Source organism: Melospiza melodia, chromosome 4 (assembly GCF_035770615.1).
Source record: "Melospiza melodia melodia isolate bMelMel2 chromosome 4, bMelMel2.pri, whole genome shotgun sequence".
In the NCBI taxonomy this organism is placed as follows: Eukaryota; Metazoa; Chordata; class Aves; order Passeriformes; family Passerellidae; genus Melospiza; species Melospiza melodia.
In genome coordinates this window covers 20270404-20296750 of record NC_086197.1, presented here as the reverse complement: position 1 = coordinate 20296750, position 26347 = coordinate 20270404, and the positions used below count along the sequence as shown (strand labels likewise).

The following is a 26347-nucleotide window of genomic DNA, read 5'->3' as shown; positions in this document are numbered from 1 at the left end:
ACCGGCCCCTGCTCCCCTCGGTGCCCCTGCTCCTCTCGGTGCCGCTGCTCCCCTCGGTGCCGCTTCTCTCCCTGCCCTCGCTGCCTCTGGCCCCGCTGCTGCTCGCCTCGCCGACACTGGCCCCGCTGCCGCTGCCCTCGCCGCCAGCCCCCAGGGGCATGGCCAGGGAGCCCGGGCAGTCACTCCGCAACTCCGGAGAAATAGGAAATGGGGACGCTTTCAAGGAGAAGTCGGCTCCTACAAAATCTCACCGGGATCCTGTGACATCAGCAAATTCCAGGAACTAACAGAACTAACACGAAGGGAGAAGGCTCTGTTTTGGTTTTGTCTGGTGGGGTTTTTTTTTTTTTTTGCTTTTGCTTTTTTCGGGTGTTTTGGGTTTTTTATGGTTTTGTGGTTCCCCCCCCCCCCCAATTTTATTTATTTCATGTGTAAAACACCAATCGCTTGTTTTTAAAATTTTAAAAGTTCGGTAGTAATAAAATGGTTATAAAAATAGGAATATAATTAGAGTAATAATTATTTGGACAATTTGAATTAGGACAATATGAGACAATAAAAACAAAGAGTTACGGACGTCATGGTACCTTTTTCTGGGCAGCATAAGCTCGAAAAGGGACCCACGTTAACAGAGGATTAAGCCTTAAAAGCAACAGCCTATTGCATATTCATAAATCTCATACATGATGCATAAATTCCATTCAAACACAGGATTCTGTCTGGTCAGTGTCAGCTTCTTCCTCTGAATCCTAGCAGTGCCTTTGAGCCTGAGCAAGGTGGGAAGAAGTTTGTTTCTTCTGATAAGAGAACAATAAATTCTTTTTCTCTGAAAGATTTAGGTGTCCTGTGGCTGCTATCTCAGTGCAAGTCCTTTCTTTTAAAAAGTATCCTACATAACATAGTTTCTATTTTAACCTGTTGTTATAGCCCAAAACTATATTTAACACATCACTTAAGAGAATTAATACAGCATAACTTTCTAACGCAACACATCCAATATTCATTTTAATATTTGCGAAAAGCCAATCATAAAATACACATTTTTCACATTTCATATTTATTAATTTTCTTCTTTTGTATGGAGAAGGAGAGTAAAATCAAGTATTTAAACGTTGATTACTTAAACCTCTTTGGAAAAACTGGACAGTGATTTGCTTTACCTAGAAGAACATAACGCCTGATGATGCTGGGTTGCCCGTGGGGATGAAGGTACAGTAGAAATTTCAGCATTGCTTGGAAGACAGGGCCACACCTATTATCCATTTCACCGGGTGGATTTGCACAATAACTGCTGTACTTACAACAGATCCGGGCTGTGCTTTGTGTTCTAACAGCCTGAGGAACACAGCTCTCTCCAAGTCATCATGTGGGCTCTGTGTGAGGCTGGTGAGGAATTCAGCAGTGGTTTATCCAAAATAAGCATCCTTCTGTACCTGGGCAGGAAACTTCAAACAGAAAACCATGGGAATGGGGGGTTACACTTTAAGCTTTCACTGCAATCTCCAATTACTTTGATTGTCAAGGATTCTGAGTGGTGGTGAGTTGCTGAAAATCATCTCCAGGTGTTTATGTTTACAGCTTAGACAGAAACATATAAACTTTATACTTCCATAAGTATAATTTGAATTGCAGTTGATTTTAGCCTCTGCTTGCAGCAGGAATTATTTAAGCAATGAACTGGGAGAGCTGGACTGGTCAAAGTTCCCAGGACAGCACTGGAAAAGAAAAGGAAAGATAAAAGGATGAAGAAGAATCCAAAAGATATGTGTGACAAGGCTTAAGGCCTGGTGGCTTCAGGGCGGCTAGGGAACCAGGAGAGAGAAGAGGTGATGGGTCCAGAGAGCACAAGCTGGAAACTTTTCCAGAGGATTTGGAAGACATGAATCCAGAGGGGCAGAGGATGAGAGGGGGGTGTGGAATTAGGGCAGCAGGGAGTTCAGTTTGTGCTTGATGTAGAGCATGTTTTACACACAAGGAGACAGTGGAGCATTGGTGTGTGTAGTGCTGGCATTCTAAGAACAGCTTATTCAGCATTTATTTGCTCTGAAGGAGTGGCTTGGGCTCCTGCCATTCAGTCCTGCCTGTCACTGAGGTCAAAAATAGAATTGTGGCTTTTAACCACAGAGCGTTCAGAAGTGAGCGCTCTCTTTGTGCTCACCCACGAGTACAGAAGGTAATTCTCACAGCCGCAGGAGATTCTCCAGGCTGGCAAGAAACCCTGAGAAATGCTGTCAACATAGCTGTGAATCAGCTGACCTCCAAAACTACTGCTATTGACCCCAGATGCTTGTAACTGAGACACTCACCTTCACCTTCACTTTCCCTGATCAGTTTGGCCAAGAAGCCTCCAGACAATTCCTAAAATAAAAGTTGGTTAGCAAGATAGGAATTTCTTGCAGGCTAAAGGCAGAAATAACCTCCAAAGTGACTCACTGGAAAGTTACTTTAAAATATTGCCATGATGTAGGGATAAAAATGCAAACATTCTAAGGAAAAAGCATAGCATTGTACCAGAGGGCTTTCATGGGACTGACTTGAAAAGTCAGAGTTGGATCCTGCCTCCTGCCTGCTGCTACCCCAAATAATCCTTGATTACCTTTTGTCACTCACTGATCATAGAATCATGGAATGGTTTGGATTGGAATAGACTTTATCTAATTCCAACCCCTCTGCCATGGGCAGGGACACCTTCCACTATCCCAGGCTGCTCAGAGTCCCATCCAGCCTGGCCTTGGACACTGCCAGGGCTAGGGCAGCCACAGCTGCTCTGGGCACCCTGTGCCAGGGCCTCAGCAACCCCCTGAGTATTTTTCCTAATATCTGCTTTAAATCTTTTCTATTTTAGTTAAAAACTGTTCACTCTTGTCCTGTCACTATCTGCTCATGTAAAAAGTCTCTCTCCCTCTTTTTTTACAAGCTCCCTTCAGGCACTGCAAGGCCACAATGAGGTCACCCCAAAGCCTTCTCTTCTCCAGGCTGCACAATCCCAATTCCCCCAGCCTTTCCTCCCAGCAGAGCTGCTCCATCCCTCTGATCCCCTTGGTGTCCCTGCTCTGGCCTGGCTCCAGCAGCTCCCTGTCCTTGCTGTGCTGGGCCCAGGGCTGGATGCAGCCCTGCAGAGGGCTCAGCAGAGAGGGGCACAGGGGCAGAATCCCCCCTGCCCTGCTGCCCTGGGGCTCTGGGTGCAGCCCAGCACAGGGGGGCTCTGGGTTGGGGCAGGGCCAGCTCTCACCCACAGCCCCCAGGTCCTTCAGCCAGGGCTGCTCCCTCTGCTCATCCCCAGCCTGGATTGATCCCAGGGGCTCTTCTGACCCAGGTGCAGCACCAACACTTGGTCCTGTTAAACCCCATTGAGATTCCCATGGGCCACTTCCCAAGAGAGAACAGAATTCCTTTATAGATAATTTGTGACCCACCACAGAGCAAACATCACACAGCACCTTGAAAAGTCATTCCCCATTTGAAGCCCTTGCAGCCACAAACCCAAAATGGTTCCAGAAAGTCCAGTGTGTGCTAAAAAGGAACCCAATCTGCCAGCGATTGCTGCAAGCTCTGTAACACTGTCAGTGCTATCTTTAGGGTGTTCTTTGTGTGCCCTAAACCCTGCTTGCTGCTCTGCCACCAAGTCTGCATTGGCAGTGCATCCTCCCTGAACTGCCCATTTGGCAGTAAGAGCCATTTCTTGTGTTGGTAGAGTTGTCATTTACAACCAGATAATATTGTTTGTATGTGCAATACTGCATGAACTTCTTTTTTTTATATAAAGTATCGCTCGTCTCTGAGATGCCTGCTCATGTCTGTCTCTGCTTAGTTACTTCTATGCAACAGCTTCTGGGCTTTTCAATGGTTTGGAGTGGATTCTTTTAAGAACCTTGCCTTCTTTCACTGTTTTCTCCTACAATAAAATCAAAATCCCTTGGTTGTGATTTTTGCCAAGATACTCAGAGCATTTTTTCCACCAAGTGTATCCTAAACACCACAGCTGGCTTGAGACACAGTTGGGACACAGGTTCATAGAAGTAAGATGAGCTTTGAGGATCAGCTCTTGGAGGTGTCCCTGTCACAGGTTCTCCTTGATAAAGGTCACTAAAGGAGCCAGTCCTGGGTCCAGGATGTGCCCCTCTGGGGCTGTGCTGCCAGCCTGGCCTGTCCCAGGGAGTGTCACCCATTGCCCAGCTGCAGCAGGAATTGAACCAGCCTGACATTCCCTGAGGCACTGAGCACGGAAGGAGCGAGAGGTCACGCTGGGATTGCTTAGGGATTGCTTGGCCTTGGCATCAGGATTAGACCCTGACCACACCAGAGTGAGGAGGAAATGTTTCACCCTTCTCTTGCAGTGGGGATGCCAGAGGTAATCCAAGAATCACAAGCTGTAAAGTGGAAGTTTATTGTAAAACTTAGCTCACAAGATCAGCGAATTGTGAACAAGAACAACACACAGGCAGAGGAAACAAAGCACTTTCATTTAAACTTCTGCCCTTGGTAGGGATTTCCTTGCAAGCTGTAGTTGCTCCTGAGTCCTGAGTCTTCCTGTGGCTTTCTGGATTTGATGGGGTTTGTGCAGTTCCACAGTGGCCCCAGGGTGGGTTGCCCTTCCCACCCCTCTGGTGCACAGCTGCTGCCTCTGCTGCCTGCTGAAGGCTCCAACTGAGGCCCAGTGGCTCCCAGGGAAGAGGCTTTTCCCTGGCCCTGCCTCCAGGAGAGCCCACTTGATCCAAGTGATCACAGCAGCTGGAATATGAAAATAGAAGGCAAAAATCTATAACACAACATGCTCTCCCACTCTCTCCAGTAAAATGAGTGCAAGCAAAGAGCCCTTCCAACTCAGCTTCCTTCTGGAATAGGAGTACAGATCCTGGGGTCTGACACTGGAATTGTTCTGCTCCAGCTCCATGTTCTTACTCTGTTCTCTGGGAATGGAAAGTCAGGGAAAGAAGTGCAAATACATTTCCAAAGCATTTGATGCAAGCAGTGAGTGAGGAGGATGGCTGGTGTGAGGAACATCACAATGTGCTTTTAATTTAGAAAGAGACAGTTTTACCTGTGGGATTCCATTTTCCCTTCCAAACGTCACAGCATACAGTATATAGATTTTTTGACTGAACAATTTTTTACCTGGTGGTAAACCAGGCTATGAGTTTCACAAATTTCACAGAGATTTCTCTACCCTGCAGCTAAAGGAGAGAGCCATGAAAGGCACCAATAAAGGAGGAATTATTCTGCCTAAAGGACACAGCAAGAAGAAATATTCTTGCAGTCACACGAGGCCCAGGGTCCCAGGAGTCACTGAAGAACAGCGGCAGAGTTTAGGTGATATTCCCTCTTTCATGATCACAGCTCTGTTTTCCTGGTGTCACCTGTTTCTGCTGTTGGCTTGAACATTTCTGAGCAGGAAAGCCTTCAGGCATCATTTCCACCTGTGACCCATCTCCAAGGAAAAGAGGGCAGAGCACTGTGTTGCCATTCCCTGTGGGTCACTCTCATGCTTCTGGCCAGCTCCTTCACAGATCCCTCTGGGTTTCATTGTCCTGTTTTCTCTCCAGCTCACCTTCTCTTGGGACTCGGCCTTGCTAGTCTCTGCTGGTCTCCATCCTGTGCCCTTCCCCAGCAGATCTGAGATCTGACATTCCTTCCCTTCCCCACACAGGACTGGGGCTGATTTTATGCCCAGAGCTGTGCTGCTGTAGGATCCTTTCCCTTGGGCTGATTCCCATTCCCCTCCCAGGCTCTGGGATCCTGTGTGCTCTTGCAACAGTCTGGGACAGGGGAAGGATTATCCACACCCCCACCTGACTTTCTCAAGTCCATCCTGGCTAGGAGTGGGGTTGGCCTTCCCTCCAGGATGCCAGCCAGAAATCTGTGCTGCCCTTCCCTTGTGGCTGCAGGCAAGGCCAGGCTGTGGCCAGGTGGGGAAGGCTCTCCTTGTGCCCAGGCAGAGCTGGGAACACAGGGCTGGCGCTGGATGGGACTTGCAGATGAGTCAGGATGTGTTTGGGATCACCCCTGTGCCCAGGCTGGACTCCTGTCCCCTGGCAGTGCCTGCCTGGCAGTGCCACCCCTGGCATGAGACAGTGCCAGAGTGCTCCTGTGTGCCAGGGCCAGCTCTTCCAGAGGGGATCCATCCAGGCTCAGGCAGCAGCAGGGACAGGCTGGGCTGAGCTCAGCCCCGAGGCTGGAGAGAGGCTGCAGGAGAGCCTGGGAGCAGAGACTGGGCAGCTCAAAGGAAATGGGACACATCCCATCCATGGTTCCTACAGGAAGCTGGGCAGAACAGATCATCGTGCACATGATGGTTTTAGCTCTCCTACAGATGCCTGTTGGAAATTGTTGCAGCTTTTTCACACATATTTTGTATTGCTCGGGTTCCAGCACAAGGTGCAATTGATACTTTACCAAATCCAATCACAGTGCAGTGCAAGTCACGGTAAAGTCCTAATATACGGAACCTGAATAGGGAAAGAAAGCCAAATTTGGTTCCATTCCTGACATGCAGTGAAAGGCATAGTGGCACCAGACCTGGCTGCTAAGCTGTGTTACTGCCACTGGGATCAGGAACTGCCTTGCTGGAATCTCTCTCCCATTCCTCACTGTTGTTCCCCACATCTCCACAAAAGGTTCTGGGCAATGCTTTCCCATCCAGAAACATTCCCCTGCTTTGGTCCCCTCCAGCCAATGGTGCTGACATCCCCCTCTCTTTCTTGTCCCTGCCTCCTGTGTCCTTCCTTTCCCCAGGGAGCTGCATCCAGCCAGATCCTTCCTTCCCCAGCAGAACTCCAGCTGGGTCCTCTCCTGCCATCCCTACAGGACAGCCCTGTGTTCCCTGGCCCTGCAAGGCTCCCTTGCCTTGGCCCAGGCTTGTGCTGAAGCCCCTGCATCTCCAGCAATCAGCTTCCCCCTCAGCACAGTCCCTGATCTCCCTTGGGCTCTTTGCTCATTGCTCTGCCTTTGGCATTCTCCTCTTCCCAGACACTGCATGGCAGGGACTTGCAGGGAGGAGCTCACATGGCTGGGTCATGTTCCACGTTGTTGATCCACTTCCACTTCTGCTCCTCTGCAGAGCGTGTGAGACCAAGGTAGTAGTAGTTATGGCTTGATTGTGAGAGCATATAGCTCTGGAAAGGAAGCCAACAATGGGAACACATGAAAATGACATTTTCTTCAGCATAGGCCCAGAAGGCTCAGGGCTAAACAGGCAGCACAGAGAGTGCAGTGTGCATCCAGCCACAGCACCTCTGCCCACTGCTCCAGAGGATGAATTTCTCCCTTTTGGAGACCCCTTATGAATATAAAAAATGTAAGAATACACCTGTGGTGCCATTACAGGTGTAATTTGGAGCTTAACAGGTGTGACTTGATACCTGGGGACACTTTTCCCTTTGGATGGGGGTGGCAAAGCCTTTCCAGGCTTTGTCCCAGCCATGGCTCTCCCAAATAAGTGTCTGCTCAAGCTCCATGGCCTGTGTGCTCAATCCCTGGAAAAGCCCAGCCAGCTGGGCAGGGACTTTGCTCCTTGCCATGGCATCAGGCCTGGGCACAGGAGCTTCCAGGGACAGGACTGCAAGGCCCAGGAGGCCTCTCCCTGTGCAGGCCTTTGCTGCCACTGCCAGGCCTGGGCTGTGCATGGCTGGCAGCAGGTCCCAGAGCCCAAGGCCATGGGACAGGGGCTGGCACAAGTGTCACTGCTGAGCCCTTGGCCAGGCAGCTCCAGCCCCCCGAGCAGCTGCCCCAGGAGTTGGATCTCACCAGCTCTTCCCTGCTGTCAATGACCACCAGGTCTGAGCCCATGGCAGTGCATTCTGCACGGGAGGCATTCCAGTCCATTGCTTCCCTCTCTGGAAAAAAGAAGTAGCATTTTCTGCCATGTTTCTTCCATGCTGTGGGGCAGCCTGCAGAAGGGAAGAAGAGGTGTGTAAAATCCATGTTGACACTGACCCAAGAATGCCACAACAATGGAGAGAGGCCATTCCAGCCCCAGAAATGCCTGTGTGCTCCTGCTGAGCATTGTCAGCAGAGCACCAGGGATCCCCCAGAGCCTCTGGGGCTGATGGCAGCCCAGAATCAGCAGGCAGGAGCCAGACAGGGAGCAGCAGCTCAGCAAACATGATCCAGCCTTGCCCAGCTTTGCTCAGGGCATACAGAGAAATGCTCAGGGCACAAAGCAGCTCCCAGATCCCCACAGTCTGGTCTGCCTGATGCAGAATCGGGCAGCAGAGGTGCCACTGGCAGCACCAACATTTGTGTGCATTGCCAGGCAGGGCAGCAGGAGGAGCAGGGAGGGGCAGCTGCAAAGGGGATGGGATTCAGGGAGACAGGGCCTGCAGGAGACACTTTGGTTGTGGATCCAGCAGCTCCTGAAGGGCAGCCTGGAATTGCAGTGAGGTCACAGGCTGGCAGTGGAGGGGCCTTGGGAAAGCAGCACAGGCACATTGTCCATCCTGCTCCCTGCAGGGCTGGGGACCTGAGGGATTGTTCCTCCTGTGCCTTCCCTGCCTCCCACTGCTCTGCTCTGGCAGCACAGAGGCATCAGCTCTTCCCTGGGGAACAGGAATGCAGAGCTGAGCCTGCACTGCTTCCAAAGGAGCTGCAAATGCAAACCCTCCATGGGCTCCACAGCTCATCCTGGGAGTGTCCTAGGGTGAGGTTTGTACTCCTGACATGGCAGAGGGGTTGTTTGTGTTCCTTCTGAACAGAATCCTGACAGAGTTCCTTTTCTGTCCCCCTTAACCATCAATCCAACAGACTTCTGGCAACTCCGTTTGGAAAGACAGAGGATTGCCTACCTGGTGTCCTTTCAGGGATGTGGGACAGTGTTGTTGGGTCCTCTTGAGTGGTAGGGGACAATGTTGTTGGGTCCTCTTGAATGGTGGGAGACAATGTTGTTGAGCCCTTTTGGCTGCCCGCAGTTTGACCATCTGGAAATAAGAACACAATTTCTGCTTGCAAGGAGTGGCCACTGTGCCATGCGCTGTCAGAGCTCTGCTGGACCTCTCTGAGCCCCATCACCCAACACAGAATGCAAACTCTGCCTCTTTGCTCATGGGGCTACTACAAAAATCATAAAATGGTCAGGTCAGGGTCCAGTGAGGAAAAGGCAACACTTGAGTTCATTTACACAAGTTGTATCTTAATTATGATTTTGTTCCTTGAGTTCCATCTAGATGTCAAGTTTCTTAGTGTATATAAATTTCAGGTCACCAAGGCAGTACTGAACCCACAAAAGAGCTATAACTAAAGCCAGGCCTGGATCCAAGTCTAATGACTACTCTTTCCCTGTTAAAGCTGCATTAAATGCTAATTACACTTTGTTACTTTGTGCTGCTTTGAATTTATTTAATTTTTCCCATCCTTCCTGGTTAGACATTTTATAAATGTCCGAACGCTGTCAGATACCAATCCCAAACTCTTTGCTTTAAAAAGGAAGAATGACTTGCCTCCCCCAGCCCTAGTTTTTAAGTTACATGGATAAAAACCTTTGCCATGTCTCCCCCATGTGCATCTCTGAGCAGGTGGCAAACTGTGGGACTTGGGAGTTATTGGTTGTAGCAGCTCCTCAAGCTTTCTCAGCTACCAAAGGATGGAAAGAAGAAATGACAACGGAATTTTTAAAATGATTCCATGAAAACTTTCAGAGGAAGTATCAAATGGGTTGATTTTTTTTCCTGGGGTAGATAAGAATATATTTTCCACCAGATATCATTTATCAGTTAATGTAACTTAAAAATTGTTATGAACTCAGTGCAGAGACTGAGCACAAGATTTTAATTGAAATTAGCAGGAAATAAATTCCTTTCATTTCCAATTTTGATGCCTTTTTCAAATGAGATTTAATTCAAAACATTGTAAGATTTTTCGTGTCTCATCCCTATGGCATAAGACAACACCATCATCTTGAAATATTCTCAAGGACTACAATCATAAGACCAAAAGGCATTATTTGATCTTCACTGGTTTCTTCAAAACATTTGCATCATAAATTCCTCAGTGTCTGAACATTATTGTTTTCCCTTTTGTCACAGATTTTTTTCTTTTGGAATTTTGAACTTTCAAACCCTTTGGCTATTTGCAGATTTCCTTCTACAGCCATGGGTGGCTAAAAACTGTCGCCCTTGGCCTTCACACCACACTTCCATTCCTCCTGGCTTTGGATGCCATGGCCTGGACATCAGGCAGTGGCTGAGTGACACAAATGAATTGCCAGTGTTACACTTCTAGCAGGACTTACGTGGGAGTGTCCAAGACAGGGTGAGGGCCACTACAATGGGAACCAGGACAACAACCAGGACAGACAATTGTGTTCTGGAATAATGGCTTTGACCTAGAGAGGGACAGAAACATAAAGATCAGGGAAATAGCTGGACAAGAGCCCCCTTGCCCTGCATTCCAAGATGCCTTTTCAGGCTCCCTCTGGGACTCTGGAGCATTCCAGATCTGCAGGCTGGAGCCAGGCTCAATGTCCTGGTGCTTCCCCACTGGCTCTGGAGCCCTGTGCTCAGGGAACTGAACAGATCCCAACCTGCCATGGCATTGAAGACATGGGAAAGCTGTAGGGCCATCATTCAGGAAAGGGAGATGGATCCAGCCTGTTTCAGGAAGTGCAGAAGGTGCTTAATATGCAAAATTGTAGCTGGTTTTATAGAAGAAGAGCAACCCTGCATGCAAGCCAAGCAAAGCAGGGAATTCATTCCCCACTTGCCATGGGCAGGCCCAGGAGAGCAGCTTCCATCCCAAGGAACAGTGGCTTGGGAAGAGTGAATTTCGTGGAGCACTGCCAAACTGGGTTAGTGAGGGGGCTCTGGCAGTCAGAATTTTGTCTGGATGTGAATGAGAGGCGCCATCCATCAGAGCTGGAGGGTCTTTAAAGAGCACTGCCCTGTGACCTAGAAGGGATCTGGGATCCCTGATGCCAACACTTTGCATTTTCATCCTGTCTGATGTAATTAAATGCCATTAACTTAAAAGAGCTTTCCAGCAGTGAAACAATTCAGACTTCTAAAAATTAATTCAATAACAAATATGCTTTTTCACGCTCGAAACCCGTCTCCCAGATCCAAGGGAACTGGCTGCCATTCTCTCCCATTGAAGCTGCACTGGGACCATTTATTGGTCTCCCAAGATTCTTTGTGTAATTTGCTATCAGAAGTGCTTCATGCAGAGGTTTTTGTGTGAGGCCTTTGGTGTCATTGAGTTTCTAAACTTAATTTACCTGATTTAGTCAGAATCTCTGACTGATTGTGGGAGTGTCTCCAGTTTGCTAAACTATCAAAGGATGGAAAGTAATGAGGAAAACCATCTGAAATTTAAAAATGATTCCTTGAAAACTTTCAAAGGAAGTACCACAGGGCTCTGATTCTTTTCCCTAGATGGAAAATATGATGTTTTCTTTCTCTAAAATATAATGTGTTGTTATAAATTGGATATGTGTCTAGAGATTGAGCAAAAGGCTTTTATTTGAATAAGGAGAAAACAACTGCCTTTAAGAGGTAACTTTGAAGTTTGCTGTCTTTTTCAAATGAGCTTTTACTCTTAATTCTTTTAAGAATTTTGGTGTCATATCTTGAAGTCATAAAAAGTTACCTTCTCCTTAAAAGATTTTCACATATCCCACTTGAAAGGCCAGTAGTTATTATCTGCTTTTGTTTCATCAAAATATTTGTATAATGAATTCTTCAGAGTTTGAACATTGTCAGTTTTCAATTGAGCTTGTTCTTTTTTTTCTGTTGCGGTTTTAAACTTTCAAACCTCTTGATTCTCATACACATTTCCTCTTACAGCCATGCTGGGCAAAAACCTGCTCTCCTTTGCCTCCAAGCCAGACTTCTGTTCCTGCTGGCCTTGGATGTCATGGCCTGGACCTCAGTCAGTGGCAAAGAGACACAAATTAATTGCTGTTATTCCATTTATAGCACTTACATGGGAGTACCTGACACACAACAATGAGCAGGAGCACGATTATCTCAGTGACCAGGACAGCAACTCGAGTTGTGGAACAACAACTCCTTCCTAGAGAGAGACAGAAAAAAGTAAAAATTACAGAAACACTTGGAATAATCCACCTTTCTCCTGCATTCCAAGGTGCCTTTTCAGGCTCCCACTGGGACTCTGGAGCATTCCAGGTTGGCAGGCTGGAGCCAGGCTCAATGTCCTGGTGCTTCCCCACTGGCTCTGGAGCCCTGTGCTCAGGGAAATGAACAGATCCCAACCTGCCATGGCTTTGAGGAGAGGGGAAAAGCAGGAGAGTGTTCCAAGCCCTGGATTGCAGAAGGACACAGAGAGGGTGGGTGGGTGACAGAGGGAGCTGCCTGAAGGAGAGGGGGCTCAGTAAAGAGGAGCTAAAAAGGGCTGCTCAGAGAGAATGGGATCCAGGCAGGATGGTTGGCTCTGCAGGAAACATTCAGCAGAGAAGGTCATGGCAGAGAAGATGAATCAATTCCTTGTGTCAGGATTGAATGAGTCAGAACTGGGCAGATCTTTCACTTCAAGGCAGTTCCTTGTGAGGAGCCACAAGGACTGTAAAAGGTATGGCCTAAATACAACATGGATGTACTAACACATCCCATCTACTGCTGGCAGATAATGCTAATGCTGGTTTTTAATCCCACTCTTAGAGCTCTCTTTCAACATGGCCAATAGAAGGGTTACCTGATGTGGATTCACAATAAGACAATAAAAAATAAAGTTCTAGAGGATATCTCAGAACATCAGCTCTGCTGTCCTGAGCACACACCAGTAGAATGGTTTAGGATGGAATTGACCTTTTCACATCTCTGAGCCCAGCTCCCCTGCTCAGGTGTTGGCCAGAGCAGGATGTCCAGGACCAAGCACAGGCATGTTGGAATATCTCTGGGATGGTGACTCTACAGCTCCTGGCAGTAGGAATTCCCTGAGTGAAGAAGGCCCAGGAAGTGCCTGAGGGAAATGTGAGAGTATTGCTTCTGAAACTATGACAGGAAAGTATCTTCAATGCCCTTTCTCTTCTTCCTCATCTCTTGTTCACTTTTCACTGCTGGTCTCTGAGTGTCCCATTCAGTTCACATCCATTCACAAATGGGGAGAATGCTTAAAATGTGGAAGCCTGAAAGCTGCAGACCATGCTAAATGTGGAGGTGTGACAGAGTTATGGGATAAATGCAAGCCAGCAGGGAAGAATGCACATGGACAAGTGTAAAGTTTATTGATGTGGGCACAAAATAAGACATGGACTATTCCATATTTCTGTAACACTCAAACCCATCCTGCTGTCCAGCACTGAGCCCCCTTGGTTCTATCTCCACACAAAGATAATACAATTTTCTATCAGTTTAAGTGCATTCTGCTGGCTTATGGAATTGATGTCAGTACTTTGTTGTTTTCCTTCTGACCAAAAACCTCACAGAGTTCCTCTTTGTCCCCCTTAACCATCAATCCAACAGGGGCTTCTGGACACTCCCTTTGGAATGACAGAGGGTTGCCTACCTGGTGCCTCCTCATGGCTTGGGGGTGACTCTGTTGATTCCTCTTGGCTGCTGGAGGACAATGGTGCTGAGACATTTTGGCTGCTGGAGGTCAATGCTGTTGAGTCCTGTTGGCTGCCTGCAGTTGGACCATGCAGAAATGAGAATACAATTGTTACTGCAATGAATGACCCCTGTGCCAGGCACTGTCAGAGCCCTGCTGGGCCTCTTTGGCTGCCCCATCACACAACACAAAATGCCAACTCTGCCTCTTTGCTCACTCCTGGCAAACAGCCCTCAAAGCTGCAGCACACACCAAGCTGTTCACTTCCCAAGGGCCAAAGCCCAGAACTGACCCAGAGCTGCTCCAGCCCTTCCCAGAGCAGAGGTGGATGTGAGGCACAGCACCCAGGGAGCCACAGCAATGGGAGACAAACCACAGCAAGTCCAGATTCTGTGCTCCATTAAATGCAGCCAATTTCCTTCTGTTGTCTTGGTTTATTATTTCTTTTGAATTTGTCCTTGCTCTGGTATTGCACATTTTGTACACATCAGAGCACTATGAGATAAATTCCCTGAACTCTTTGCATTGAAAACCAAAAAGCAATTACCCCACCCAAGCCTATGCTTTACACCAAATACATGAAAGTTTTTAGCATTTTTTCACCATGGGTAGCTCTGAGTAGTTGGGAGATTCTGGGATTTGAGTGTGATTGGCTGTGGAAACCCTTCAGACTTATTCAATGATCAAATTATGGAAAGAGAAAATGAGAAATATCTGAGAGTTAAAACTCATTCCTTGAAAACTTTCAAAGGAAAAGCTGTAATAATTACACACATTGTTTCATGCAGATGAGAATATTTTCTTTCTATGGAATTAATGTGTCTTTCAAGGTAGCTCAGAGATTGTTATGAGCTCAGTGATATCTCTGCAGACCCTGAGCACAAGGCTTTTATTTCAGTAAGGTGACAAAAATTCAATGACAAAAATTGAAGGTGTAACTTTGTTGTCTCTCTCAAAGGAGTTTTTATTCCTAATAATTTTAAGGGTTTTGGTGCCACACCTGGGTGCCATGATGCAATATCATCATCTCAAAATATTCTCAAGGATTGCAATCTGATCAAGGTCATGCATTATCTGATCTTGACTTGTTTCTTCAAAAGCTTTTCTATTATGAATTGCACAGTGTTTGAACCTTGTCAGTTCTTAATTGGGTTCTGGATTTTTATCTCCTGGATTTTAAAACTTTCAAAGCACCTGGCATTTCTTTTACAGATTTCCTCTCACAGCCATGGGTGGCTGAAAACTGCTGTCCTTTGCCTTCACAGCAGACTTCCATTCCTCCTGGCTTTGGATGCCATGGCCTGGACATCAGTCCGTGGCAGACAGACACCATTTACGTGCCAGGGTTCCATTTCCAGCAGGACTTACCCGTGGTGAGTGTCAGATACAGGGCTATGGCCAGCAGGAGGATGATCACAAGCAGGACAGCTCCAAGAGCAGCAGCTCGTGCTCTGGAACAATGGCTTTGACCTACAGAGGGGCAGAAACATCCAGGTGTGGGGAGCAGCTGCACAGAGCCCCTTTGCCCTGCATTCCAAGGTGCCTTTTCAGGCTCCCGCTGGGACTCTGGAGCATTCCAGGTTGGCAGGCTGGAGCCAGGCTCAATGTCCTGGTGCTTCCCCACTGGCTCTGGAGCCCTGTGCTCAGGGAATGGAACAGATCCCAGCCTGCCATGGCTTTGAGGAGAGGGGAAAAGCAGGAGAGTCCTCCAAGCCCTGGATTGCAGAAGGACACAGAGAGGGTGGGTGGGTGACAGAGGGAGCTGCCTGAAGGAGAGGGGGCTCAGTAAAGAGGAGCTAAAAAGGGCTGCTCAGAGAGAATGGGATCCAGGCACAAAGCAGCTCTTTGCTGAAAGCTAGAAATCAGTAGCTGGGAAGCTATGTGCACAACATAAGAAAAGAGTTGGTAGATATTTTTCCAAAAATGCACTGGAAGAGAAATATTAAAATATTATTGAAAATATATAAAAACATGAAATTACAATGAAATCGAACCTTTATTCAGGTAACATCCATTGTGGATTCCTGTCAAGTTAGCTGTGAATGCATTGGTCAAAAGAGGTTAAAACCCCGTTTTCTTGGGATATTAATAACTCCAGTTATCTGAAAAGAGATTCAGAAGGTTCACACTTTGTGCAAAAGACATCCAATGGATGGCAAGAAATAATTTCTGCCAGAGTGAAAGCAGAGTTAGGAAAAAAGGGAAAGAAAAATGAAAATGAAATACAGAGACACACTGTATGAAGTCTGTCAATTTTCAGGATACACATTTATGGCAGATATTGCAAAACCAGTGCAAACATATATGCAACCATTTTAAACTCATTAAAGAAAGATAACTCCCTGGTTAGAATTTTGTGGAGTGTTTGATCCCAAATCAGACTAAAGTTGTCCATGAAACATTTTTTCACATTGGTGCATTCAACAAGCAGTTGGCACAGCCAGAGCAGGAGGAGAAGCCCCCAGGCAGTGCCTGCTGTGCTCAGGGAGCAGGAGCAGCTGTGCAGGAGACTGCTGTGAGCACCAGCAACAGCAGCCTCTCCATCCTGAGCAGTTTGCTGCAGCAATCTCAGTCTGCTGGGGCACAGCAGGCCAGGGCCAGCAGCAATGGATGTTCAGCTCTGGAATGCTCTCCAAAATGGATAAAAATGACTCTCAATCTCACCCCAGAGACACTGCCTCACACTTGCACCTAAGCAAGAGAAAAGTAGATCTGCCAACAACTTGCCTTTGTAAATATCAACAACCCTCTCTGGACACTCCACCTGCAATTTTTTCAGCCCTGGCCCTCATGTTTCCCTTGGGCTCTTTGGGGCTTTGGTGCTGCAAAGAACTCTCTCAACAGATGTGGGAGAGAGAGTGGAGAATGCAAAGAAAGCTCAGGGCCCAGCACTGGACCTACCTGGGCCATCAGGGATGGTGTGTAGCCTGGCTCTGGGTGGTTCAGGCAATTTGCGGTCAGAGTTAATGACATTTTCTGCCATTCTGGTTCCACTCTGCTCTCTCCTGCCTCGGCTGCTGTGACAGTGACACTCTGGGCTGGGGACAACTCAGAACTCCCTCCCCTCTCCAACCTTCAGCAGGAAGTTCTTGACTCTTCCGGTCATTTAGAAACTTCTAATGAAAGGAGAAGTCTATTTCTACTTCATCTTTTGAAGGCTCATGGTTTTATGTCAGCAACATGAGAAAACAGAAGTTTGTTGTCTCCATGTTATTTTCTCAAAAATCCCTTCCCCAGGATTTCTTCTCCTGGGAAGCTGAGAAGCCTCAGAAAAGAATGAAAACAAGAATTATCTGTTGTCTGGAAATGTGGTCTGAAGATCATCTTCCAACGGGTCCATCATTAATTGGTTCCATGTGAATTGTTCTCAAAAAATGACGAATCCCCATCAGCTGAGTCAGACTCTGAGGAGTCAGTCATGAGCTTTCATTATCATACATGTGAAGCCTTCTGAAGACTCCCTTCTCTTTCTTTACTAAAGTTTTAGTATATAATTTCTTTTAATATAATATAATAAAATATCATAAAATAATAAATCAGCCTTGTGAGAACATGGAGTCAAATTGTCATCCCTCACCTCATCCTGGGAACCTCACAACAAGAGAAGACTATTTCTACTTCATCTTTTGATGGCACAGGGATTCATGTCAGTAACATGAGGAAATAGAAGTTCATGGCCTCCCCGAGGTCACCTGTGTTGGGAAGTGGTTCTGGACTGGAAGTGTCTGGAGCTCCCAAAGCTTCACCCACCCACACACAAGCACTGCTTTGTGTTTTGAAAAGACAAGATTTATTCCATTGAATGGAAAGGAGAGGAACTGTACAGGGGCCCAGCAGTCAGCCCAGACACCTGAGGAGAGCTCTCTGGGGGGACCCAGAGCACATCCATAGAGCTGCCCTGTCCTGTGACCCATCTCCAAGGAAAAGAGGGCAGAGCACTGTGTTGCCATTCCCTGTGGGTCACTCCCATGCTTCTCACCAGATCCTTCACAGGTCGCTGTGGATTTCATTTTTCTGTTTCCTGACCAGCTCAGCTTCTGTTAGTGCTCTGTTCTTCAGGCCTTGCTGCTCTCTGCTGGTCTCCATCCTGTACCCTTCCCCAGCAGATCTGAGATCTGACATTCCTTCCCTTCCCCACACAGGACTGGGGCTGATTTTATGCCCACAGCTGTGCTGCTGTAGGATCCTTTCCCTTGGGCTGATTCCCATTCCCCTCCCAGGCTCTGGGATCCTGTGTGCTCTTGCAGCAGTCAGGAACAGGGGAAGGATTATCCACACCCCACCTGACTTTATCCTGTCCATCCTGGCAAGGAGTGGGGTTGGCCTTCCCTGCAGGATCCCAGCCAGAAATCTGTGCTGCCCTTCCCTTGTGGCTGCAGGCAAGGCCAGGCTGTGGCCAGGTGGGGAAGGCTCTCCTTGTGCCCAGGCAGGGCTGGGAACACAGGGCTGGGGCTGGAGGGGACTTGCAGATGAGTCAGGATGTGTTTGGGATCACCCCTGTGCCCAGGCTGGACTCCTCTCCCCCAGCAGTGCCTGCCTGCCAGTGCAACCCCTGGCATGAGACAGTGCCAGAGTGCTCCTGTGTGCCAGGTCCAGCTCTTCCAGAGGGGATCCATCCAGGCTCAGGCAGCAGCAGGGACAGGCTGGGCTGAGCTCAGCCCCGAGGCTGGAGAGAGGCTGCAGGAGAGCCTGGGAGCAGAGACTGGGCAGCTCAAGGGAAATGGGACACATCCCATGCATGGTTCCTACAGGAAGCTGGGCAGAACAGATCAGCCTGCACCTCTTGGTTTTAGGTCTCCTACAGATGCCTGTTGGAAATTGTTGCATTTTTTTCACACATATTTTTTGTTGTTCGGCTTCCACCACATGATGCAGTTTGTACTTCACCATATCCAATGACTGTGCAGAGATAGTCATGGTCAGGTCCAATTATACGGAACCTGAATAGGGAAAAAGAGCCATATTTGGTTCCATTCCTGACATGCAGTGAAAGGCAGAGTGGCACCTGGCATGACTGCTAAGCTGGTTTTTTGCAAGTGGGACCAGGAACTGCCTTGCTGGAATCCCCCTCCCATTCCTCACTGTTGTTCCCCACATCTCCACAAAAGGTTCTGGGCAATGCTTTCCAATCCAAAAACATTCCCCTGCTTTGGTCCCCTCCAGCCAATGGTGCAGACATGCCTCCCTCTCTCTCTTGTCCCTGCCTCCTGTCCCCTTCCTTTCCCCAGGGAGCTGCATCCAGCCAGATCCTTCCTTCCCCAGCAGAACTCCAGCTGGGTCCTCTCCTGCCATCCCTACAGGACAGCCCTGTGTTCCCTGGCCCTGCAAGGCTCCCTTGCCTTGGCCCAGGCTTGTGCTGAAGCAGCTGCACCTCCAGCAATCAGCTTCCCCCTCAGCACAGTCCCTGATCTCCCTTGGGCTCTCTGCTCTTTGCTCTGCCTTTGCCATTTTCCTCTTCCCAGACATTGCATGGCAGGGACTTGCAGGGAGGAGCTCACATGGCTGGGTCATGTTCCACGTTGTTGATCCACTTCCACTTCTGCTGCTCTGGAGACCGTCTGAGACCAAGTAAGTAGTATTTATCTTTTGATTTGTTGTGCAGGAATTTCTGGAAAGGAAGCCAACATTGGGAATAAATGAAAATGACATTTTCTTCAGCAGAGGCACAGAAGGCTCAGGGCTAAACAGGCAGCACAGTGAGTGCAGTGTGCATCCAGCCACAGCACCTCTGCCCACTGCTCCAGAGGATTAATTTCTCCATTTATATTGAAGATCATCTCCCTTTTGGAGGCACTATATGAAGATAAGAAATGTAAGAATACACCTGTAGTGCCATTACAGCTGTGCAATAATGTCAGTCAGGTGTGACTTCATTCCCGGGGACTCTTTTCCCTTTGGATGGGGGTGGCAAAGCCTTTTCAGGTTTTGTCCCAGCCATGGCTCTCCCAAAGAAGTGTCTGCTCAAGCTCCATGGCCTCTGTGCTAAATCCCTGGAAAAGCCCAGCCAGCTGGGCAGGGACTTTGCTCCTTGCCATGGGACCAGGCCTGGCCACAGGAGCTTCCAGGGACAGGACTGCAAGGGCCAGGAGGCCTCTCCCTGTGCAGGCCTTTGCTGCCACTGCCAGGCCTGGGCTGTGCATGGCTGGCAGCAGGTCCCAGAGCCCAAGGCCATGGGACAGGAGCTGGCACAAGTGTCACTGGTGAGCCCTTGGCCAGGCAGCTCCAGCCCCCCGAGCAGCTGCCCCAGGAGTTGGATCTCACCAGCTCTTGCCTGCTGTCAATGACCACCAGGTCTGAGCCCATGGCAGTGCATTCTGCACGGAAGGCATCCCAGTCCTTTGGTTCCCTCTCTGGAGAAAAGTAGTAGCATTTTCTGCCATGTTTCTTCCATGCTGTGGGGCAGCCTGCAGAAGGGAATAAGAGGTGTGTAAAATCCATGTTGACACTGACCAAAGCATGCCACAACAATGGAGAGGTCAGAGAGGCCATTCCAGCCCCAGAAATGCGTGTGTGCTCCTGCTGAGAATTGTCAGCAGAGCACTGTGGAGAGCTTGGTTCAAACATGGCTTAAAGAAAGAGGCCATGAAAATATACAGCTGATGGAAAAGTAAAAGGCAGCTGTAAAGCAGCAGTTCCCAGGCCTGATTTTGTAAATAACTAGGTTCTCAGGCACATTTTTATAAACAGCAAGATTCTCAGACAGTCTTCTCATAACAGGTAAACATTCTGTCCTTGGCTGGTCTGGGAACAGACATAAAGGTTTTGAGAACTTTTCATATCAGGGTGAGAACACAAATCTTGGTTTCAATAAACAAACCCCAGGTATTGCAAACAAAAGGAGCGGTTAGTGTTTTGCTCTGTTGCCTATCGTGAGCTCGGATTCTGCAATATGCATGAACTTAATTAACACGGTTATCAAAAGTGACTGATTGAATCAATAAATCGGAGTTCTTTTCTCATCAATCAGATGGTCGTCTCCCTTCACTTCAATAGAGCACCAGGGATCCCCCAGAGCCTCTGGGGCTGATGGCAGCCCAGAATCAGCAGGCAGGAGCCAGACAGGGAGCAGCAGCTCAGCAAACATGATCCAGCCTTGCCCAGCTTTGCTCAGGGCATACAGAGAAATGCTCAGGGCACAAAGCAGCTCCCAGATCCCCACAGTCTGGTCTGCCTGATGCAGAATCGGGCAGCAGAGGTGCCACTGGCAGCACCAACATTTGTGTGCATTGCCAGGCAGGGCAGCAGGAGGAGCAGGGAGGGGCAGCTGCAAAGGGGATGAGATTCAGGGAGACAGGGCCTGCAGGAGACACTTTGGTTGTGGATCCAGCAGCTCCTGAAGGGCAGCCTGGAATTGCAGTGAGGTCACAGGCTGGCAGTGGAGGGGCCTTGGGAAAGCAGCACAGGCACATTGTCCATCCTGCTCCCTGCAGGGCTGGGGACCTGAGGGATTGTTCCTCCTGTGCCTTCCCTGCCTCCCACTGCTCTGCTCTGGCAGCACAGGGGCATCAGCTCTTCCCTGGGGAACAGGAATGCAGAGCTGAGCCTGCACTGCTTCCAAAGGAGCTGCAAATGCAAACCCTCCATGGGCTCCAGAGCTCATCCTGGGAGTGTCCCAGGGTGAGGTTTGTGCTCCTGATATGGCAGAGGGGTTGTTTGTGTTCCTTCTGAACAAAATCCTGACAGAGTTCCTTTTCTGTTCCCCTTAATCATCAATCCAACAGACTTCTGGCAACTCCCTTAGGAAAGACAGAGGATTGCCTACCTGGTGCCCTTTCAGGGATGTGGGACGGTGTTGTTGGGTCGTCTTGGTTGGTGGAGGACAATATTGTTGAGCCTGCAGTAGGACCATCTGGAAATAAGAACACAGTTTCTGCTGGCATGGAATGACCACTGTGCCAGGCACTGTCAGAGCTCTGCTGGACCTCTCTGAGCCCCATCACCCAACACAGAATGCAAAGTCTGCCTCTTTGCTCATGAGTCTACTATAAAAATCATGACATGGTCGGGTTGGGTTCCATTGAATTAAAGGCAACACTTGAGTTTATTTAAACAAGTTATATCTTAATAACAGTTTAATTTGCAAAACAAGACCCTATGGAAAATTCATACAAAACTAAAACTTAGCATAAACTTGTAGCATCCCATGAAATCTCTCAGCCAATTCCCAAGTCCTCTGCCCTATCAATGGCGGTGAGTACCTGCTACAGAGTAGTTCCTCCTGCAGGAAAAAGACAGACTCCCACATGGATTTCCCCTGGCTTCCCCTTTCCCTGTTCCCTCCTGGCTTCATACCCTGGTGGCCGACCCCCTCTTCCCTGGATACCGGTCCCCTTTGCCCTGCCCTTAGCTCTGCTCCCCACACCTTCCCTTTCTTAAGCTGCCTGCTCCACATGGTTGTCTCTCTTTCTCACTGGTCCCCTTCAGCCTCACGCTTCACTGGAATAAAACCTTGCAAGAAGAGCCTTTCTTGCCTCTCTGGCTGAGCCAGCTGTGGTGAGTGTTGGGTGGGGTTTGACTGTGTTGTCTGAATGCTGACCCAGCCTGCTTTTCTACAGCAGAGTTTTGTTGGGAACAGATAATAGGCAGCAGCACCCACCACCCACCACCTGCATTTTATAAACTCAAAATGCACCAGTTTTGATTTGGAGCAAAGTGAAACTGTTTGCTCTTGAACGTAAAAACTACCTTGATTTAATTTCTCAAGTTTGATCTATATCTCTAGTTACTTGGGAGTATTTTTTCAGGTCTGTAGCAGTTCGGAGACAGAACTGAGCGTCACAAAAGAAGGATAACTGAAGCCAGACCTGGATCTAAGTGTAAGAACTCCTCTTTCAATGTTAAAATTAAAGCTGTATTAAATGTAAATGACACCTTTTATTTTCTGTTGGTTCATTATTTGTTTTTAATTTGCCCCACCCTTTGCTGTTTGACATTTATAAATGTCTGGGCACTGTCAGATATCAATCCTGGACTCTTTGCCCTGAAACAGAAGAACGACTTGCCTCCCCCAGCCCTGTTTTTTAAGTTCCAAGGATCAAAGTCTTCCCCATGTGCATCTCTGAGCAGGTGGCAAACTGTGGGACTTGAGAGTGATTGGTTGTGGAAACTTCTCAAGCTTTCTCAGCTATGAAAGGATGGAAAGAAACAAGCAAAACCATCTGAAGTTTTAAAATGGTTCTTTGAAAACTTTTAAAGGATATACCAATTGGTTCTATTCATTTTTTTTCTTATGGAAGTAAGATTTTTTTCTATAAAATATAATTTATCTTTTTATGTAACTCAAAATATGTTATGATCTTCAGGAAACTCCATTAAGATGTGATTTACTTGCCTTCTTCAAATGAACTTGAATTCCTAATTATTTTAAGATTTTTGGTGTTATGGATATCTTGGTCTCATGATACAACCTCATCACCTTGTGGGATTCTCCCAGCTAGCAATTGCACAATTGGTAGGCATTATCACATCTTACCTTGTTTCTTCAAAACATTTATATATTAAATTCTTTATAATTTGAATATTGTCAGTTTTTCATTGGGATTTTGGCTTTTTTATCTGTTGGAATTTTCAACTTTCAAGCCACTTGACTCTCATACAGATTTCCTCTTACAGCCATGCTTGGCTTAAAACTGCTGTCCTTTACCTTCAAACCAAACTTCTGTTTCCTGCTGGCTTTGTATGTCATGGCCTGGACATCAGTCAGTGGGAGAGAGACACAAATAAATGGCTGTTATGACACTAACAAAAGAACTTACATGTGATTATTAAATACGCTGCCAGGACCAGTATGAGGATTATCACCACCAATATGGCAACACGTTTCCTAGAACAACGGCTTTTACCTACAGAGGGACAGAAGAATAAAGATTAGGGAGCAGCTGGACAGAAGCCCCTTTGCCCTGCATTCCAAGGTGCCATTTCAGGCTCCCACTGGGACTCTGGGGCATTCCAGGTTGGCAGGCTGGAGCCAGGCTTAATGTCCTGGTGCTTCCCCACTGGCTCTGGAGCCCTGTGCTCAGGGAACGGAACAGATCCCAACCTGCCATGGCTTTGAGGAGAGGGGAAAAGGAGGGGAGGCCTTGCAATCAATGCCCTCCCTCTGCTTCCTCCTCTCCTTTGTTCACTTTCCCTGCTGCTGGGGACAGGAGCCTGGGCTTGGGGGTCTGGGTGTGCCCCATCACATCCTTCTATTCCTTTGCCAGGAAAGCCAACAAGTGTTCAGGGGCACAGGATGCAACACCTCAGCTGTCCCTGCTCTGAGTGTGGAAAGCAGACAATTGTATCCTCCTGCCTCCTCATGGTTTTGTGTCACTGCATGTTTGGGGCATCAGGATCAGCCCCTCTGCTCTTCTTGTTTAAATTCCCATCGCTTTATCAGACAGCTAAACTCACCTGATGATTTGCAGTTTGTTGCAGCATTTGTGTCTTGGGCTTTCACTTTCACTTCTGCATAGGTACAGCCTGAGCCTGGGAACCAGAACAGAGCACAAAGAGAGCTGAGAATCAATTTAAATTAAATAAAAATGACTGAAATTGTGAGAAATGCTGAACACAGGACAGCAACTGGTTGATGTGACTGTGGTTAACAATACACAAATTATATTTTTCTCCATTATAGGCACTGATCTGTGCTCTGTGGCGACCAGAGACAGGACCCAAGGGAACAGCTGGAGCTGTGTCAGAACAGGGTCAGGGTGGACATCAGGGAAAGATTCTTCCTCCAGAGGGTGCTGGGGCACTGAACAGGTTCCACAGGGAATGGTCACAGCCCCAAGGCTGCCAGAGCTCAAGCAGCATTTGGAAAACACTCTCAGGGATGCACAGGGTGGGATTATTGGGGTATCTGTGCAGGGCCAGGAGTTGGACTGGATGATCCTTGTGGGTCCCTTCCAGCTCAGGATATTCTGATTCCATGTTTCATGATGACTCTTTCACCCTTGGAGCACTTGCTAGATGCAGGAACAGAACTGATTTCTTTTCGAGGCAGACAATACCAGAGGGCACAGGGGCACACACTCACATTGTCAGCCTTGACAAAAGGGGAGGAAAGTGCCAAGGGTGGCCCAAGGTTGTTCATCCTGACAGGAATGGTGAGAATGAGTAAAACATCAAAGCCTGAAAACTGCAGATTGTGCTAAACTTGGAGGGGTTTGAGTGTTTATCTAAATAACCCAGATAACAGGTAGAGTAATGAAATCTATTCCATCATCTGCAGGTAATAACTACAGAGCAGCAGAGAAGAAAACATATGGAGAGGAAAGAAAGGTCAGAGGGAGATAAAAAGTGGGTAAAAAGTCAAAAATATGACGTTGCAGTGTTATAACACTCTCCAAGTCATCGTGATATGCAACACTGATCCCCCTGGATTCTATCACTGTACAGAGCTAAGATGGAAGTCAGGGATTTGAGCTCTTTTTAGAAGATGGAGACAATATCTGGGAAATCTTGTGCATAATTTCAGTGAACACATAGAAGAGTTGGTAGGGGTTATCTAAAAGGCATAAGCAGAGAAACACCCAGATGTTACTAGAAATCTATCAAAATTCTGAATAGGAATACATGGGTTAAATTCTAAGGAAAATGGAACTTGTTATCAGGTGGCATCTACTGTGGTCAATTGAACTCTGAATTCATCCATTGAAAGGGGTCGTAAAGCCCTCTTTCCTGGGGTGTTAGTAAGTCCACACATCCAAAAAGACATGCAGAGGGGTCACACTTTGTGCAAAAGACAAGCAATGGATGCAAGAAATAATTTATGCCAGAGTAAAAGCAGGGTTAGAAAGAAAGGGAAAGAAAAATGAAAATGAAATACAGAGACACACAGCAGGAAGTCTGTTAATTTATAGGACGTACTTTTATGGCAGATATTGCAAAACCAGTGCAAATATACATGCAACCATTTTAAACTCATTAAAGAAAGATAAATCCTAGGTTAGAATTTTGCAGTCGTTGATCCCAAATCAGACTAAAGTTGTCCATGAAACATTTTTTCACATTGGTGCATTCAACAAGCAGTTGGCACAGCCAGAACAGGAGGAGAAGCCCCCAGGCAGTGCCTGCTGTGCTCAGGGAGCAGGAGCAGCTGTGCAGGAGACTGCTGTGAGCACCAGCAACAGCAGCCACTCCATCCTGAGCAGTTTGCTGCAGCAATCTCAGTCTGCTGGGAGACAACAGGCCAGGGCCAGCAGCAATGGATGTTCAGCTCTGGAATGCTCTCCAAAATGGATAAAATGACTCTCAATCTCACCCCAGAGACACTGCCTGACACTTGCACCTTAGCAAGAGAAAAGTAGATCTCCCAACAACTTGCCTTTGTAAATATCAACAACCCTCTCTGGACGCTCCACCTGCAGTTTTCCAGCCCTGGCCCTCAGGTTTCCCTTGGGGTCTTTGGGGCTTTGGTGCTGCAAGGAACTTTCTCAACAGATGTGGGAGAGAGAGTGGAGAATGCAAAGAAAGCTCAGTGCCCAGCACTGGACCTACCTGGGTCATCAGGGACTGTCAGGATTCTGGGTCTGGTTGATTCAGACAAGTTCAGGTCAGCATAAAGGACATTTTCTGCCATTCTTGTTCCCGCTTCTACTTTTTCCCTCCCTCGGCTGTTGCGACAGTGACACTCTGAGCTGGGCACGACTCAGAGCTCCCTCCCCTCTCAAGCCTTCAGGAGGAAGTTCTTGACTCTTCCGGTCACACCTCAACTTCTAATGAAAAGAGAAGTCTATTTCTACTTTATCTTTTAATGGCACATGGTTTTATGTCAGTAACACGAGGAAATAGAAGTTCATGGCCTCCCTGAGGTCACCTGTGTTGGGAAGTGGTTATGGATTGGAAGTATCTTGAGTTCTCAAAGCTT

At 47.8% G+C, this 26347-nt stretch overlaps 2 protein-coding genes across 2 annotated transcripts; both read right to left on the bottom strand.

Moving 5' to 3' along the window:
* Positions 1-4384: 4384 nt before the first annotated feature.
* Positions 4385-16579, bottom strand: LOC134417929 (C-type lectin domain family 5 member A-like). The gene is made up of 9 exons (XM_063155800.1): positions 16396-16579; positions 14863-14964; positions 13453-13569; positions 11911-12000; positions 10223-10315; positions 8781-8912; positions 7744-7886; positions 7003-7112; positions 4385-6446 (listed from the first exon to the last, which is right to left on the bottom strand). Exons 1-9 carry the CDS (start codon positions 16475-16477, stop codon positions 6305-6307), a joined length of 1011 nt encoding a protein of 336 aa, XP_063011870.1. The 5' UTR covers positions 16478-16579; the 3' UTR covers positions 4385-6304.
* A 686-nt stretch (positions 16580-17265) lies between these two features.
* On the bottom strand, positions 17266-26147 carry LOC134417979 (C-type lectin domain family 5 member A-like). The gene is made up of 7 exons (XM_063155834.1): positions 25978-26147; positions 23887-23961; positions 23250-23336; positions 21257-21343; positions 19756-19898; positions 18993-19102; positions 17266-18434 (listed from the first exon to the last, which is right to left on the bottom strand). Exons 1-7 carry the CDS (start codon positions 26057-26059, stop codon positions 18293-18295), a joined length of 726 nt encoding a protein of 241 aa, XP_063011904.1. The 5' UTR covers positions 26060-26147; the 3' UTR covers positions 17266-18292.
* Positions 26148-26347: the final 200 nt, after the last annotated feature.